Source organism: Rhinoraja longicauda, chromosome 35, assembly GCF_053455715.1.
Source record: "Rhinoraja longicauda isolate Sanriku21f chromosome 35, sRhiLon1.1, whole genome shotgun sequence".
Classification (NCBI taxonomy): domain Eukaryota; kingdom Metazoa; phylum Chordata; class Chondrichthyes; order Rajiformes; family Arhynchobatidae; genus Rhinoraja; species Rhinoraja longicauda.
Window position 1 is genome coordinate 16,585,598 of NC_135987.1, and position 15,794 is coordinate 16,601,391.

Sequence of the window (15,794 nt, forward strand, 5' to 3'; positions counted from 1 at the left end):
ATTCGGGAGATTGTGGTTCATTGGTTCATTCAAAAGACAGTATCTCTGACAATGCAGAACTACACAGATATTTCAACTTGAACCCCGCAACCTATTCTCAAAGGAAATAACGTTACTGTTGGAACGGGGAGCAGAAATAACATGCCACTCAGGTTCTTTCCTTGAGGCTCCCAACTGGGGAGTCTTCTCCAAAAACCAAACTCTTCTCCAAAGTTTAATCAAGTGCAAATTAGGCAGCCCATGATCAAGGATCCAGGTTTGGCACTGAAGATAGTGGATTTGATGGAATAATTGGCCTTATATCTTTTTAATGCCAGGGTTAAGACGTTCCTGATCTAGAGGCAGTCAAAATGCTGCTCCAACTGTCTCACCTCTTGGCGACCCAGCTCTCTAAGCTTACAAAGAAATCTTAACCAGTCCCATGGTGCCGGCACACTTCAGGACCATTGGAAGTGCAGTCATGGAAACAACATTTCACCATGAAGATCTGGGACAGCGAACCATCACAGAATATTGGATAGAAAGACTTCATTTTAAATTTAATTCCTGCTGTTGTCCCAAGCGAGGACTTTGCGAGGACTCCGGGAATAAGCGACAGAGCAACAAATTAAAAGTAAGGGCTTTAAAATGTAAGCTTAATTATTTTGGTAATTTAAAATCTCCTGTTCATTGGCATCTGGGGAAATATTTGCTCTGTTTTTTTAACGCAGGATTGGATTTTCTTAAAGGAATGTACCTGTTGGAGGATGAGCAGGCTATTTTGTTTTGTTCAGATATGGATAGAGGCTCATCCTCAAACTTCAAGAATGCTTTGTTATAAGCCGTGCATAATAGCATGCGCCACAGATGCGCCACAGATGCATTGGTTAACCGAGTTGAATCAGGGTTTAGTGTATCAGAAAATAATCAAGTATCCTGTTGCCATCTGCTGATCACTGCGTCGGAACTGGCTCCGTGAATTCAGGTGTGAAATGGAAGCTCATTACATCTGATGAAAGCTGCCAGATGGTTATCACGGTATATAATCTGCAAGTTTCCTGAGAGGCCTCGGTAAATTCAGGAGTCTGAGCTGCAATCATGGAATTGTGCTAAGGTACCGTCAGCTGACTACAGAATACCATTCTGCATCTATGCTTTATTCTGGGTTCTCCTCTCACATTTTTATCCAACTGTTTCACTTGCTGTAGATTACTGAAGAAGCATATTTGCAATGAGGAGAACACAAAATGCTGGATTTACTCAGTGGGTCAGGCAGCATCTGTGGAGGAACTGGATCGGCGACATTTCATGTCAAAACCTTTCGTCTGACTGATTCAAAATCTGGACATTGGTCCTCTAGCCTCTTGTCACTTGGTCAACCCATCAGCCAATAACACATCCCTCCCCACCCTCACTTGTATCCACCTCTCCCTTGCCAGGCTTTGTCCCACTCCCACCTCCCTTTTCCAGCTTTCTCCCCCTACCACAATGACTGAAGAAGGTCCCAAACCAAAACATCGCCTATCCTGACCTCCTGAGTTACTCAAGCATTTTGTGTTTTGTTCAAGACTCCACCATCTGCAGTTTCTTATGCCTCCATTTTGCAATGTGGGGTCTGCGCTAACTGGGCCACTGATATGGTCCTAGAACAAATGTTCTTTAGTCTCAGAATGTCTCTTGATTTTTCCCAGCGCACCCTGCGTAAAATGCCATTATTTTCACAGTTCGTGGTCATTCTGTCAATGTTTCCAGATATCCTGTTGATATGTTAAAGTACCTGCAAAACCAGGGGATACTGAGCAGTGTATATACTTCTTGGGAATTCACAAACATCAATATTAGCAGAAGTGTGTCATATCTTTGTAGATTAATGGGCAAAAAGGTCAGCACAGACATGATGGACTGAAGGCCCTGTTTCTGTATTGTACAACTCTGCAATTCAATGACTGTATGACTGTATGACTCCACTTTGTGGAATCTTGGGAAGAGTGCCAATGTCCACAGGGCATTTGGGCATTTGGGCAATGTATCAATAACAATAGTCATGGATTCCCTGCATTTCAATATTTTCAAGGAGTGCGTCAATGTTTCGGCAAAAATGGACAGAGTTTTTAGGGAATGCAGGATGATGTGTCTATTTAAGGGCAATTCTGGGTAGGGTGCCAATATTCCCTGGGATCCTGTACAGGGTGTCAAAATTTGCACAGGGACACAGCCAGACCTGGTAACAGTAAGCAAACCAGTCATACCCGAAAAGAGTGACAGCTGTTTCACGAGGTTATATTATAATATATCTCGATCTCAGATCAAGGCATTTATCACTATATCTCAATCCCCAAAATAGGTCTCCAATGGACCACTGGTATCTATCCATGTTCTCCAGGACTGCTGTCTGACCAACTGAATTGCTCCAGCAAATTATGTTTATTTTTTGTAAACCAGTGGGTGATAGGATCTACAGTTCCTTGTACTTTGAGTTAACCACAATGGTGGGTTTGGAGTTGCATGCAGGACAGGCCAGAAAAGGTCAACATACCTTCTTCCCTGGAGGACATTTGTTATCTATATGAGTTTTTACATCAACCTGGTGATATCTTGGTTACTCTTACTGAAATTAGCTTTAATTCCCCACTCATTCAATTATTGAATTTAAATTCTGCAGTCTCCATCGTGAGATTTGAAAGTATCTTTCCATCAAATGTTCAGAATTCTGGCTCCTGATCTATAAATCTCACAACAGCCACATTACATCATCTGCAAGTCGAACAACAGCTAAGCAAAAATGACAGCTTTTCTTTGAGCTCAGTTAAACGACCTCTAGAGGCAAGAATACAAGTTGGAGAAACAATTTATATGCTAATAAGATGGTAGCCTTTATCTCAAACAACAAAGTTCGTTATAAACACAGAAAACAAGAGCAAATCTCAGCAGAACAGGCAGGTTTTGGTACAGCATTTTGTTTTGGTAGACACAAAATGCTGGAGTAACTCAGCGGGACAGGCAGCATCTCTGGAGAGAAGGAATGGGTGACGTTTCGGGTTGAGACCCTTCTACAGACTTCAGTCTGAAGAAGAGTCTCGACCCAAAACATCACTCATTCCTTCTCTCCAGAGATGCTGCCTGCCCCGCTGAGTTACTCCAGCATTTTGTGTCTACCTTCGATTTAAACCAGCATTTGTAGTTCTTTCCTACACATTTATTGCTATGGTTTTGAGTTTGAAGACTCTTTGACAGACATAAGGGAACAGAGTCTGACAAATGGACTTCAACATAATTCTGATTTGCCTTCCACAGGGTCTCCACTGTTGTACTTCGTGGTCCGGTATCTGTTGTACCTTTGTTGAGACTCTGGACGGACCACAAGTACACGTGTTTAAAAGGTTATCATGCTGGAGCTTAAATCCAGGCTGTTTATTCCATGGCCACCTGGAACCAGAGTGGCCACCTAATCACCTAATTCTCTTATATAGACATTACTACACAGGCAAACAAAGTAGTACCTGCAATATCACAACATCCACGACCTGCTAAGAATTTTCTGCTTTCACTTCAGACTTCCAGTATCTGCCGGTTTTATTTTCAATTTTTCAAAGAGAATAAAAGTTACTTTATGGTCATGTAAAACTCTGCTTCAACATCAGTCTGAAGAAGGGACCCGAACCAAAACATTGGGTCCCAACCTATTGAGTTCCTCAGCACTTTGCGTTTTGCTCAAGATTTCAGCATCCGCAATTCCTTGTGTCTCTGCTTCAACTCTACACTGTTTTCTGTATTCAGCAACCACAACTCATGGACATAACATCGTCCTTGGAGGAGCTCCAGCACAAATCCCCAGGGGGGAAGGATTGAATGGCTGAGGACAGGTGGCAAGTGGTGTCAGCCAGGCTCAGTGGGTGATGTTCAAGCCTGAGCTGGAAGATTGGGGAGTATCAGTTCTTCTCCAGATTAGAGCATCAGAGCCTTGCTGCTGCTACTGCTGCGTTAAGCTGGAGAGCACTACATTGCCAGAGATGCTGTCTAGATCTGGAGCATTGGTATTGGTGCTGTTTTACCCTGGTCATATGTACCGAAGATATAGCTAAAAGCTTTGACTTAGTGTGATATCCAGACACAATGGAACCAGACAAGAGACAAGTACTGCACAAGAGAAAATAAGCAGAAAGCTGAATGTAGTGCAGACACAAGGAAATGCTGATACTGGTTTACAAGACAAAACACACAAAGTGTGGGAGTAACTCAGTGGGTCAGGAAGAATCTCTGGAGCAAATGGACAGGTGGCATTGCAGATTGGGACCCTTCTTCAGAATATAATGTAATAATGTGTTACAGTGCAAATAATCTCTCCAGAATCCTTCAAAGGTTTAAACATTTTTCATAGGCTTTAGAACACTTTTTGGAGAATGAGAATGTGGAACCTTCCTCATCTCTCCACAACTCTCACCCACCACATCAGATCCTGCAACCCACCTGAGCTAGGAAGATTTACAGAAGCCTATTAACTTATCAGAAGGCACATCAGTGTGACTAAACGGACTGTAAAATCAATTTGTGTTCGCCTGACATAATCCAACTGTCCACTGTGCATGCTTGGTTGCAAGATGTTGTCTTTGTTTCTCGTGTTCCTCTAAATGCATCAATTAGTTCTACATGCACAGCACTCCTTTAAATAATTCTCTCTTTCATTCCTTGCTGGAATTATTAGTGGCTTTCATATTTAAGGCTAATAATCTTGCAAGAAGAGAACTTTGCTACATCAGCATCTCGTAAGCCCTTCATTTTATCTGCCATATTCTCTGCAGGAGAACAATATAAAAGGCGTTTCACTTATCTGAGAATTACAAGTCTTTGATGACCAGAAGCATCACAATAACATGTGTCGTTGAGTTGCTGCCTCACAATTTGACAGACCTAGGTTCAATCCTGACCTATGTTGCTGTGTGTGGTGCTTGCTCAAATTTTTTTTGACAACATACATTTCCTCCTGGTGCTTTGGTTCCCTCCTACATGCTAAAAACTGTGGAGGGTTTGTTATTCAATTCGTCACTGTAAATTAGTACGGAGATTAGACGGGTGCCAGGGGTTATGGAGAGAAGGCAAGAGAATGGGGTTAGGAGGAAGAGATAGCTCAGCCATGATTGAATGGCGGAGTAGACTTGATGGGCCAAATGGCCTATTACTTATGAACTTATGAAATTGTCCCATGATAATGAGCGAGTGTTGGAATGTAGGTGGCAGGTGATGGGAATGTGGGGAAAATAAGATAGGTTGAGGATAGGACTTGTATGATAAATGAGTGCAGACTGAGTGGGTCGTAGGAGCTGTTCATGTGTTGTATCTCCATGATTCTATGACATTATACGCCCGCACCTCCAGACTCAGGAACAGCTTCATCCCCAGGGCCATAGCAGCTATGAACCGGTGCTGCTGAGCCGGATGGTCACATCGCACAGTGATCCGGCACAGATCTACTTGCACTTTATTCTGTTTTAAAACTGGTCTCATTTGTTTCATTGGGTTGCTTAAATTAATACTGACTAACTAATTAATTTATTGTATCGTATTGGAGACGCATTCCCAATCTCGTTGTACCCCTGTACAATGACAATAAAGATATATTGTATTGTATTGTATTGTATTGTATCAATTGGACCCAAATTCAGATAAGCAATGGATTCACAAATTGGCCAGGATATCGAGGAGCAAGAAGCTAATTATTGTATCAGAAGCTCATCTTTAGAATGTGGGTGAAAACTAGACCACCCACAGCCACATCGATGTTGAAGCATCAGACAGTTTCTAGTGCATTGATGTAATCGTAGCTGGTCTGTTTGAGCATGAATTTAATTTGTGTCCATGCTTGGTTCATTAATGCAATACCAGTCCACTCAGTTATTACACAAGAACTATCCAACAGCATGTTCAGAAGGAAAACAAGCATGTCTACAGCTGCAGCAAATCTGCCGAATAAACTCGAGTTACTTTACTGTCCTGATCTTTGTTACTGTTGACAAGTAGTCAGAATTGTTATATTTAGAAGAAGCAAAAATGATATGATTAAAATAAAACCTGCTGCACTCAATCCACACAGAAGTCACAATAAAACTCTGAGACTAGAAAACACATGTCTATTTGCCACTAACTCAAAGAAAAGTGGCATTGTAAACAATGTGGTGACAGCATTAAATTACAAAGAGATAGTGAAGATAATGAACAGACAAAGCTGCGGCAATTGGATTTCAATGAAGAAAAATGGGATCATCTATCTTGCCAAAGGCAGTAGAACTCTCTTTCACAAACACCAGGCAAAGCCAGGTCACTCATTTTAAATCTAAGATTGATAGATTTTTGCTGAAGAATATGGTGCCCCAAGACTAATAGAAAATTATCATTAGCCAAGAGTGTTAATGGCTTTACGTAGCTGCAACAAAATAAACTGCTGAAGGAACTCTGCAAATCAGGCAGCATCTGAGGTAGTTGGTGGTTTCTGGACTGACCTGATGCTGTACCCAAGATTTTGACCATCCCTTTGCCTCCCACAGATACTGCCTGACCTGATGAATTCCTCCAGCAGCTTGCTTTTTGCTCCAGATCCTAGCATCAACAGTCTCTTGTGTCTCCATGCAGCATAGTTGCTTCATTTTCTTGTACTCTGTCTCTGAAATTCATTCCACCGATCAGACATAAATGAAGTAGTACAGGTCAGCAGCACTCTGACTGAATGGGAGACGAGACCTCGGGAGGTAAATGGTCTCCTCCTGATGCTGTGATCATTTCAATGAATCATTTTACCTTGAGCAAATCTTTAGGGAAGTCTTTACCATCATTCAGTCCTTCTAGGTTTGCAATGAAGTCGGAGCAAGACATCCTTTTGCCAATATTCTGCAATCAGTAAAGAAAAAAGGTTCATGTACAAAGCACCACACAACGTCTACTGTGCTTTATAGAAAACTGAAGAAGGGTCTCGACCCGAAACGTCGCCCATTCCTTCTCTCCCGAGATGCTGCCTGACCTGCTGAGTTACTCCAGCATTTTGTGAATAAATACCTTCGATTTGTACCAGCATCTGCAGTTATTTTCTTATATTTATAGAAAACTATCTTCTTTTGAAAATAAGGTCAAATGGAGACTTTGAAAATGGTGCCAAAAACTGGTGACTCTTGTATATGTTCTCAGTGGGCTATTTCTATACATTTTGTACTTAATCTGTGATTGTGCTGATGTATAATAATAATTTGAACTGTATGGAAAAAAAAGAATTTCATTGTACATCGGTACATGCGATAATAAAGAACCATTGAACCATCTACTGTGGGGAGATGGAGCACAGATGGGGTAGAAACATAAAAACACCAAAAATAGGAGCAGGAGTAGGCCATTCAACCCTTCGAGCCAGCACCGTCCATTCAATATGATCATGGCTGATCATCCAAAATCAGTACCCCTTTCCTGCTTTTTCCCCATATCCCTTGATTCTATTAGCCCAAGGAGCTAAATCTAACTCTCACTTGGAAAACATCCAGTGAATTGGCCTCCACTGCCTTCTGTGGCAGAGAATTCTACAGATTTACAATTCTCTGGGTGAAAAAGATTTTCCTCATCTCAGTCCTAAATGGCCTACCCCTTATTCTTAAACTGTGATCCCTGGTTCTGGACTCCCCCAACATCGGGAACATTTTCTCCTGCACTTTGTATTCACTTTGCTTTTATTTGTCTGTTTGTGACCATTTGCGCAACCTGGAGCTAAAAGGAATAATTTTCTGTTTTTATTTCAGATTTCCAACATTTGCACTTTTTTTAGATTTTCTTTAATCATATCCTCAGTGTGGGAGTCCAGAACAAATGGGCATGTTCAAAACCAGACCTTGGGCTTGGTGCCACCAATCACTTATTCAAAATTTTGAACCCTCTCCTCACACAAGGAGTTGAGGTGGAGGGGATAAGAAGAAGATAAAGATTGCACATCTAATCTTAAAAGATTTTAGTTTAGCGATACAGCGCAGAAACAGGCACTTCGGCCCACCGGGTCCGCGCCGACCAGCGATCCCCGCACATTAACACTATCCTACACCCACTAGGGACAATTTTTTTACATGTACCAGGCCAATAAACCTACAAACCTGTACGTCTTTGGAGTGTGGGAGGAAACCGAAGATCTCGGAGAAAACCCACGCAGGTCACGGGGAGAATATACAATCTCCGTACAGACAGCACCCGTAGTCGGGATTAAACCCGGGTCTCTGGCGCTGCATTTGCTGTACGGCAGCAACTCTACTGCTGCTCCACCATGACTGCCCAATCATGATAGATTTTGTTAGACAAGGACACTGATGTGTAGAGAATCAAGGTGAATAACAAATGAGTGGTGAAAAAGGAATTAGGCAATCTGTCAGAATGGAGGGTGAATTACTTCCCCTTCGCTATAATAGATTCTGAGGTGAGTGATGAGGGCACCTCAGACCCTTCCATCAATGGGGCAGATGCCTGATGGAGTAGGTGTACAGGGTGTGAGCTGGCGTGTTCTTTCTGCTATTTACGCTGGTTTTTGTCTGGTCTCAATGCATCAACTAGAAGTTCCCAATGCTATCTCCATTGCTGCTTCTCCATTTTGAATGATCAGGAACCCAGGGTTTCCCAAAATCAATTTTGTTCAAGGGCGCTTGTAAACAATCTCAAATATTTTCCTCTGTCCAATTGGCAATTCCTTCCGACAAAGATTGCATTTGTTACTGGGCATGCAAATAATATAACCTGTCAATGTTGCCAATCATGTGGCTTCAATGGCTTGGGACTTTGGAATGGGTACGGACATTAGATGGGGCATCTTGGTCGGCGTGGATAAGTTGGAACAAAAGGCTTTTTCCGTGCTGTGACTCTAGTTTGCTCTCCAATGCATTAGGAGAATTTTGTGGAGTACGGATGCATCTTTCCAGTTTCATGAGGTTCATGCTGTCTGGAGTCCATGGCTCTGTAGAATGCAAGGCAGCAGGAGTCACTGCTGAGTTTTGTTCTAGACTGAAGATCCTTAAGCATCCTTTTCCATGCTCACTTAAAAGCTTTGCAGGATAATTGAAGTCGGTGGCAAATTTCATCATCAACACATGATTTATGCAAAAAGTAACTTTCAAAGCATGAGCTTTTAGTTTAGTTGGGAGACACAGCATGGAAACAGGCCTTTCATCAGATCATAAGTGATAGGAGCAGAATTAGGCCATTCTGCCCATCAAGTCTGCCATTCTATCATGACTGATCTATCTCTCCCTCCTAACCCCATTCTCCTGCCTTCTCCCCATAACCACTGACACCTGTACTAATGAAGAATAGATCTATCTGTGCCTTAAAAATATCCACTGACGGCCTCCACGGCCTTCTGTGGCAAAGAATTCCACAGATTCATCACCCTCTGACTAAAGAACTATTGTAGTTAGAGGGAAAGAATGTGCTTTAATGACATCAGAAAAATAAATCTCTCTCTGAAACCCCACTCAGAAATCTGACAACAATATCATCCCTTCAAAAACCCACTAAAAACCCTGCAACTCTCTCCCTTTTCTCTGAATAATCACCTTTTCATTTTATGTAGATTTAAACATTTGCTCTATTGGCTTAAAACAGCTCCCTCGCTTCCGAATCAGGACTTCAGCATAAACCTGCAGCCTGATACCACCTGCTGTACTGCAGGAGAGTTGCACCATCAGAAGCCAAGAGTCAAGAATGTTTTATTGTCATGTGTCCCAGATAGAACAATGACATTCTTACTGCAATAATAACAATAATAGTCTATGCAGTGTCACCATTGGGAAGAGAGGTTACTGTGTGATACCTTTGGTAGGTCAACAGTTCGCTGCCTATAGGAGCAAAGAGGTCCTTCTGCAGATGTACAGGGCCCTAGTGAGACCGCACCTGGAGTAGTGTGCAGTTTTGGTCTCCAAATTTGAGGAAGGATATTCTTGCTATTGAGGGCGTGCAGCGTAGGTTTACTAGGTTAATTCCCGGAATGGCGGGACTGTCGTATGTTGAAAGATTGGAGCGACTAGGCTTGTATACACTGGAATTTAGAAGAATGAGAGGGGATCTTATCGAAACATATAAGATTATTAAGGGGTTGGACACGTTAGAGGCAGGAAACATGTTCCCAATGTTGGGGGAGTCCTGAACAAGGGGCCACAATTTAAGAATAAGGGGTAGGCCATTTGGAACTGAGATGAGGAAAAACTTTTTCAGTCAGAGAGTTGTAGATTTGTGGAATTCTCTGCCTCAGAAGGCAGTGGAGGCCAGTTTTCTGAATGCATTCAAGAGGGAGCTAGATGGAGCTATTAAGGATAGCGGAGTCAGTGGGTATGGGCAAAAGGCAGGAACGGGGTACTGATTGAGAATGATCAGCCATGATCACATTGAATGGTGGTGCTGGCTTGAAGGGCCGAATGGCCTACTCCTGCACCTATTGTCTGCCTGTTCTGCTCAATATCTATCCTTCAGTGATTTAAAAACTAGCAGCATTCTGTCACAATCGCATTTCTGTGGAAGCTTGTTGTGCTTAAATTGGCAGTCACATTACGATGATGATGATAGTTCATAGTCTACAAAGCTCTTTGAGACACGGTGGCAGGAGATGTATAATTAGCAGACTTGCTTTCGTACTCACATGTCCGTGAAGGTCTGTGTTTAGCAGCATTAGTGCACAAGTAAGTGTGTGTATGCCATCTGCAAAAATAAAGAGAGTAGATAATGTAGGAACAAGGAACTGCAGATGCCGGTTAACAAAAAAAGACAAAGCGCTGGAGCAACTCAGCAGGTCAGGCAGCATTCCTGGAGAAAGTGGATAGGTGATGCTTCAGGGCAGGACTCTTCTTCAGAATCATCTCTAATTTTGAAGAAAGGTCCCAAACCAAAATGTCACCTGCCCATGTTCTCCAGAGATGCAGCTTGACCCACTGAGGTACTTCAGCATTTTATGGCTCAAGTATATATGACCATTTGGTCATCACCCATTTGGTTAATCCTAAAGAAATTTGACATGAGAATCAATTATTACCTCTATATTCATTTCTGGTGTTCATATGGTTTTAGGATGCCCATTAAATATGCCAACATTCCTCTACCTTACAGTCCGGGCATGCTGCCTGTCTTCTTTAGATGAAGGTTAAGAAATGGTGCAGATTTGTAAACGTTATAATGAGATGAGTCACCAAAGATGAAAATAGATGTCTAGAAATCCATCCCTGTGTGGTATCATTAAATGTGCTGCATCGTAACGATGGCATTGCCTCGAATTTCATTCCATTAACTTCAGTGTAATGAATTTCAGACACGCAATGTCAACACCATGATGCCACCATACATCATCTTAAGCACTCGAGGCGACACTGTCTCTCGGTGAGACAGTCTCCACTAATTATAAAATCTATTAATGAGGATGGGATTCGATTTGAAGAGCATGGAACATACTTCTGCTTTTCATTTTTGAACTGGGCATTACATGAATATCACCACCAGAGTTCATAAGAGATAAGAGAAGAATTAGGCCATTCGGCCCATCAAGTCCACTCCGCCATTCAATCATGGCTGATCTATCTCTTCCTCCTAGGGCGGCACGGTAGCGCAGCGGTAGAGTTGCTGCTTTACAGCGAATGCAGCGCCGGAGACTCAAGTTCGATCCTGACTACGGGTGCTGCACTGTAAGGAGTTTGTACGTTCTCCCCGTGACCTGCGTGGGTTTTCTCCGAGATCTTCGGTTTCCTCCCACACTCCAAAGACGTACAGGTATGTAGGTTAATTGGCTGGGTAAATGTAAAAATTGTCCCTAGTGGGTGTAGGATAGTGTTAATGTACGGGGATCACTGGGCGGCACGGACTTGGAGGGCCGAAAAGGCCTGTTTCCGGCTGTAGATATATGATATGATATGATATGATAACCCCAATCTCCTGTCTTCTCCCCATAACATCTGACACCCGTGCTAATTAAGAATCTATCTATCTCCGTCTTAAATACATCCACTGACTTTGCCTCCAAGTTATTCAGGATCACGGCAATGGGTAGTCCGCTTGCCACCTGGCCAAGAAATGGGCATTGGGAATAGATCGAGGCATGTATTCACCTTGGGTCAAGGCGTGCCAACCATCTCGGTACCAGAGAAGGGCAATCAGATCAACATCACTCCATGCTTTAAACAGGGCACGGGGGAGACTTCTAGAGTACACAGGGTTGGGTTGAATTTGAGTCCGATTTTCACTCATATCCAAGCAGACCTCCTATTGTAAGTCTAGGAAGGAACTGCAGATGTTGGTTTAAACCAAAGATACACACAAAAAGCTGGAGTAACTCAGCAGATCAAGCAGCATATCTGGAGAAAAGAAATAGGTGATATTTCGGGAAGGGTCTCAACCCGAAACGTCACTTATTCCTTTTCTCCAGAGATGCTGCCTGACCGGCTGAGTTATTCCAACTTCCTATGGCAAGACTTTGTTTACAAAATAAATAAATAAAACAAGCTCATATATCAAAATTTCCAAATTTTAAATTCAGTTCTTACAATGAAGAGGTAAATCTGGCAACCTCTATATTAAGGACCCAACCTTTAACAAGTCTCTGGTCTAGTAAGGAGGTTAATTCGTCCTCATCTATGAAAGCTCGGCCAGCATTCAATTAGCCCATGACAGATTGTATATTAACACCACACGTCCCTAGTTTATTCTGAAATTTTAATATTCCTGCATAAAACAAAATCACCTAAACCCACATGTCAATATTTAATAAGTTTGGTGAAGAAAATGCTTCAGGGCAGAGGGGTGGGGGTAGGTTAGCTTAGGTTCATTATTGTCACGTTTATTGAGGTAGAGCGCAAAGCTTTGTTTGGTATGCTATTCAATCAGATCAGATAATACTATACATAAATCCAGTGAGGTCAAACTCAAGTTTAATAGACAGAACAAAGGAGAAGATACAGGGTGCAGAATATAGTTCTCTACATTGTAGCGCATCAGTTTCATAGATCAATATTGAATCAGACAGTACCCTGCATTACGGAAGGATCGTTCCAAAGCCTGACAACAGAGGGGAAGATGCTGTTCCTGAGTTTAGTGGAGGGGTGGGGAGAATAAGATGAATTGAGAACAGAGAAAAGTTACAGAATTAGGAGTACAGTTTCACTACGGCATAATCACAAGATATGCTGAACAGAAGGATGTGTTTCTGCAATTCACAGCTCGATGTGTGAAGTTACTAAACCTCATGAGTTTTGTTATGAGCCTCTTTTGTTATCGAGTTGAAATTCTGTTAAACAATCTGCAAGGCATCAACTCTTTAAGCACATGCGAGGGCAACATTTATCCATAGAGGGCATATAGTTTCAAGGAGAATGGGAAAAGATTTAAAGGGGATCTAAGGGGCAAGTTCTTTCATTTAGGGTGGTGGATATTTGGAATGAGTTACCAGGGGAAGGAGCAGAGATAGGTGTATACAATGTTTGAAAGATAGTTGGTTGAATAAGCACCCATAAACTTGAAGTAAACAGAGTCTGAATAGACACCCTGAGCTAAACAGAACCTGACACAATGTGTTGTGTTTGAGTTGGGATTTCTGATGAAGCATTTGGGCTTGTTCAAGACTTTGAAGAGTGTTGTTATGCATACAGTGCACTATTTTGATCTGGTAACCTAGTACATCATTATTGTCTGATTACCCAGTATTACTGAGAATTTATTGTATTATTAATTATTTTCTATTTATTTAGACAATAGACGATAGGTGCAGGAGTAGGCCATTCGGCCCTTCGAGCCAGCACCGCCATTCTATGTGATCATGGCTGATCATTCTCAATCAGTACCCCGTTCCTGCCTTCTCCCCATACCCCCTGACTCCGCTATCCTTAAGAGCTCTATCTAGCTCTCTCTTGAATGTATTCAGAGAATTGGCCTCCACTGCCCTCTGAGGCAGAGAATTCCACAGATTCACAACTCTGACTAAAAAAGTTTTTCCTCATCTCTGTTCTAAATGGCCTACCCCTTATTCTTAAACTGTGGCCCCTGGTTCTGGACTCCCCAGTGGTATTTATTGTGTTAATGTGCCTGTAAAGTGGCAGCAAGTGAGAATTTCATTATTCCATTTCCAATAGATATGACAAGTCAACACTCTTGAGTGTTCTGTTCAGTAAATTGTGCTACTTACAGCGCAAGGACATGCTAACAAATAATTCAGCCTCAAAGCCAGAGTAAAATCTTTCTGATCAATTCTGCTTCAAATGTTACTGCTGCTTTAGAGAAAGCTTTCATTTATTGGGAAGGCACTGTGCCTTTGAACTTTTCCACAGGGCTTTACAGAGGGGTAGGAAGGCAGATTCCTCAGCACAGACCCTCACTGCTATCTCAGCAGACTCCACCTACCCTCTGCGGAGATGGTGTCCGGATTGCACTGGTGGTATCTGTGCGAAAAGTGGATCAGCACGCGCTCCCTCTCCTGAGTCTCCCCCATGAGTGCAAACTCCTTCAGGAATGCCCTGCAACCACATTCAAAACCATTGCTCAATCAATTACAGGTCAAAATCCCTTCATCCAAACACACAAAAAGGGGCCCTGTACAACTCATTGCGAGGGGCTTGTGCGCACCATTAGCTGCAACATCTGAGTCTGTGGGGTGGATATTGTGTTTGATATGAGTTCTGCCCCACTCTCCCGAGTGGTATCGAAGCATGGAATTGTGCCAAAATCCTTACCTCACCTTAATTCTGTCATTAAACAGCTTGTGGGTGCTGAGTGACAATTGGCATTTTGGCCAGGGTCCAAATGGGCATCTTGGCTGGCGTCTAAATGGGCGTCTTGATTGGAGTGCCAATGGGCATCTTGGTTGGCTTGCCAATCTTGGCTCAGAGGGTTGCATTCTCACCTTGGAATAAGTTCAAGACCTACTCCAGAAGCTAGATTGTACAATCCTCACCTGCTGCTTCATGGAGAGAGAGAGAGAGAGAGTGCCTTATGGATGAGACATTAAACCAGAGTCCCAGGTGACAAAAAGGGACGCTGGAATCTCACCCAAAAAACAGAACTTTGGAGCAACTCAGCAGGACAAGCAGCATCTGTGCAGGCAGAAGTGGATGTCGATATTTTATATCAAGTCCCTGCATCAGGACTGAGAGGAGACAGGAAGGAGTGCCAGTGTATAACAGCAGGCAAGGGGTGGGATAAAGGCTGGTAGTGGATATTTGGGACCAGTAGAAAGATGGCACTGCAGATGCTGGTTTAAAAAGAGAGACACAAAGTGCTGGAGTAACGCAGCAGGTCAGACAGCATTCCTGGAGACCGTAGATAGGTGATGTTTCCGCTCAGGATCCTTCTGCAGATTGATTAATCTGGGGGAGTGGGGTGAGGGGGCGTAAAACGGTCAGCATGGGAATGGGAAAGAGTTTATAACGGTTAGAAACCAAGAGATCCCATAGACCCTGGCGGACCGAGCAAAGTGTTCAGTGCAAGGGTCAGCGAGTCTACGCTTGGTCTTGCTGATGTACAGGAGGCCACATTGCGAACAGTAGATGAGGTGCATGTGAACCTGTGCCTCACCTGGAAGGACTGCTGGGGTCCCTGGATGGGGGCGAGGGAGGAGGTATAGGGACAGCTGTTACATCTCCTGGGAGGATGTTTTGGATGGTGGGACCATGTTGGAGGTGACGGAAATGCCAGAGAATGATCTGTTGGATGCGGATGCTGATGGGGTGAAAGGTGAGGACCAGGGGAACTCTGTCCTTGTTCCGACTGGATGGGGGGAGGGGAGCGAAAGCATAACTACGGGACGCAGAGGAGGTGCAGGTGAGGGATCCATCTATGAC

At 43.1% G+C, this 15,794-nt stretch overlaps 1 protein-coding gene across 1 annotated transcript in view; it reads right to left on the bottom strand.

Moving 5' to 3' along the window:
• Positions 1 to 15,794, bottom strand: part of LOC144610004 (PH and SEC7 domain-containing protein 1-like) — a 120,198-nt gene that overhangs the window by 42,446 nt on the left and 61,958 nt on the right. The window contains 3 exon segments of the mRNA XM_078428440.1: positions 6,769 to 6,858; positions 10,622 to 10,680; positions 14,359 to 14,471. Coding sequence (XP_078284566.1) covers positions 6,769 to 6,858; positions 10,622 to 10,680; positions 14,359 to 14,471 — 262 coding nt within the window.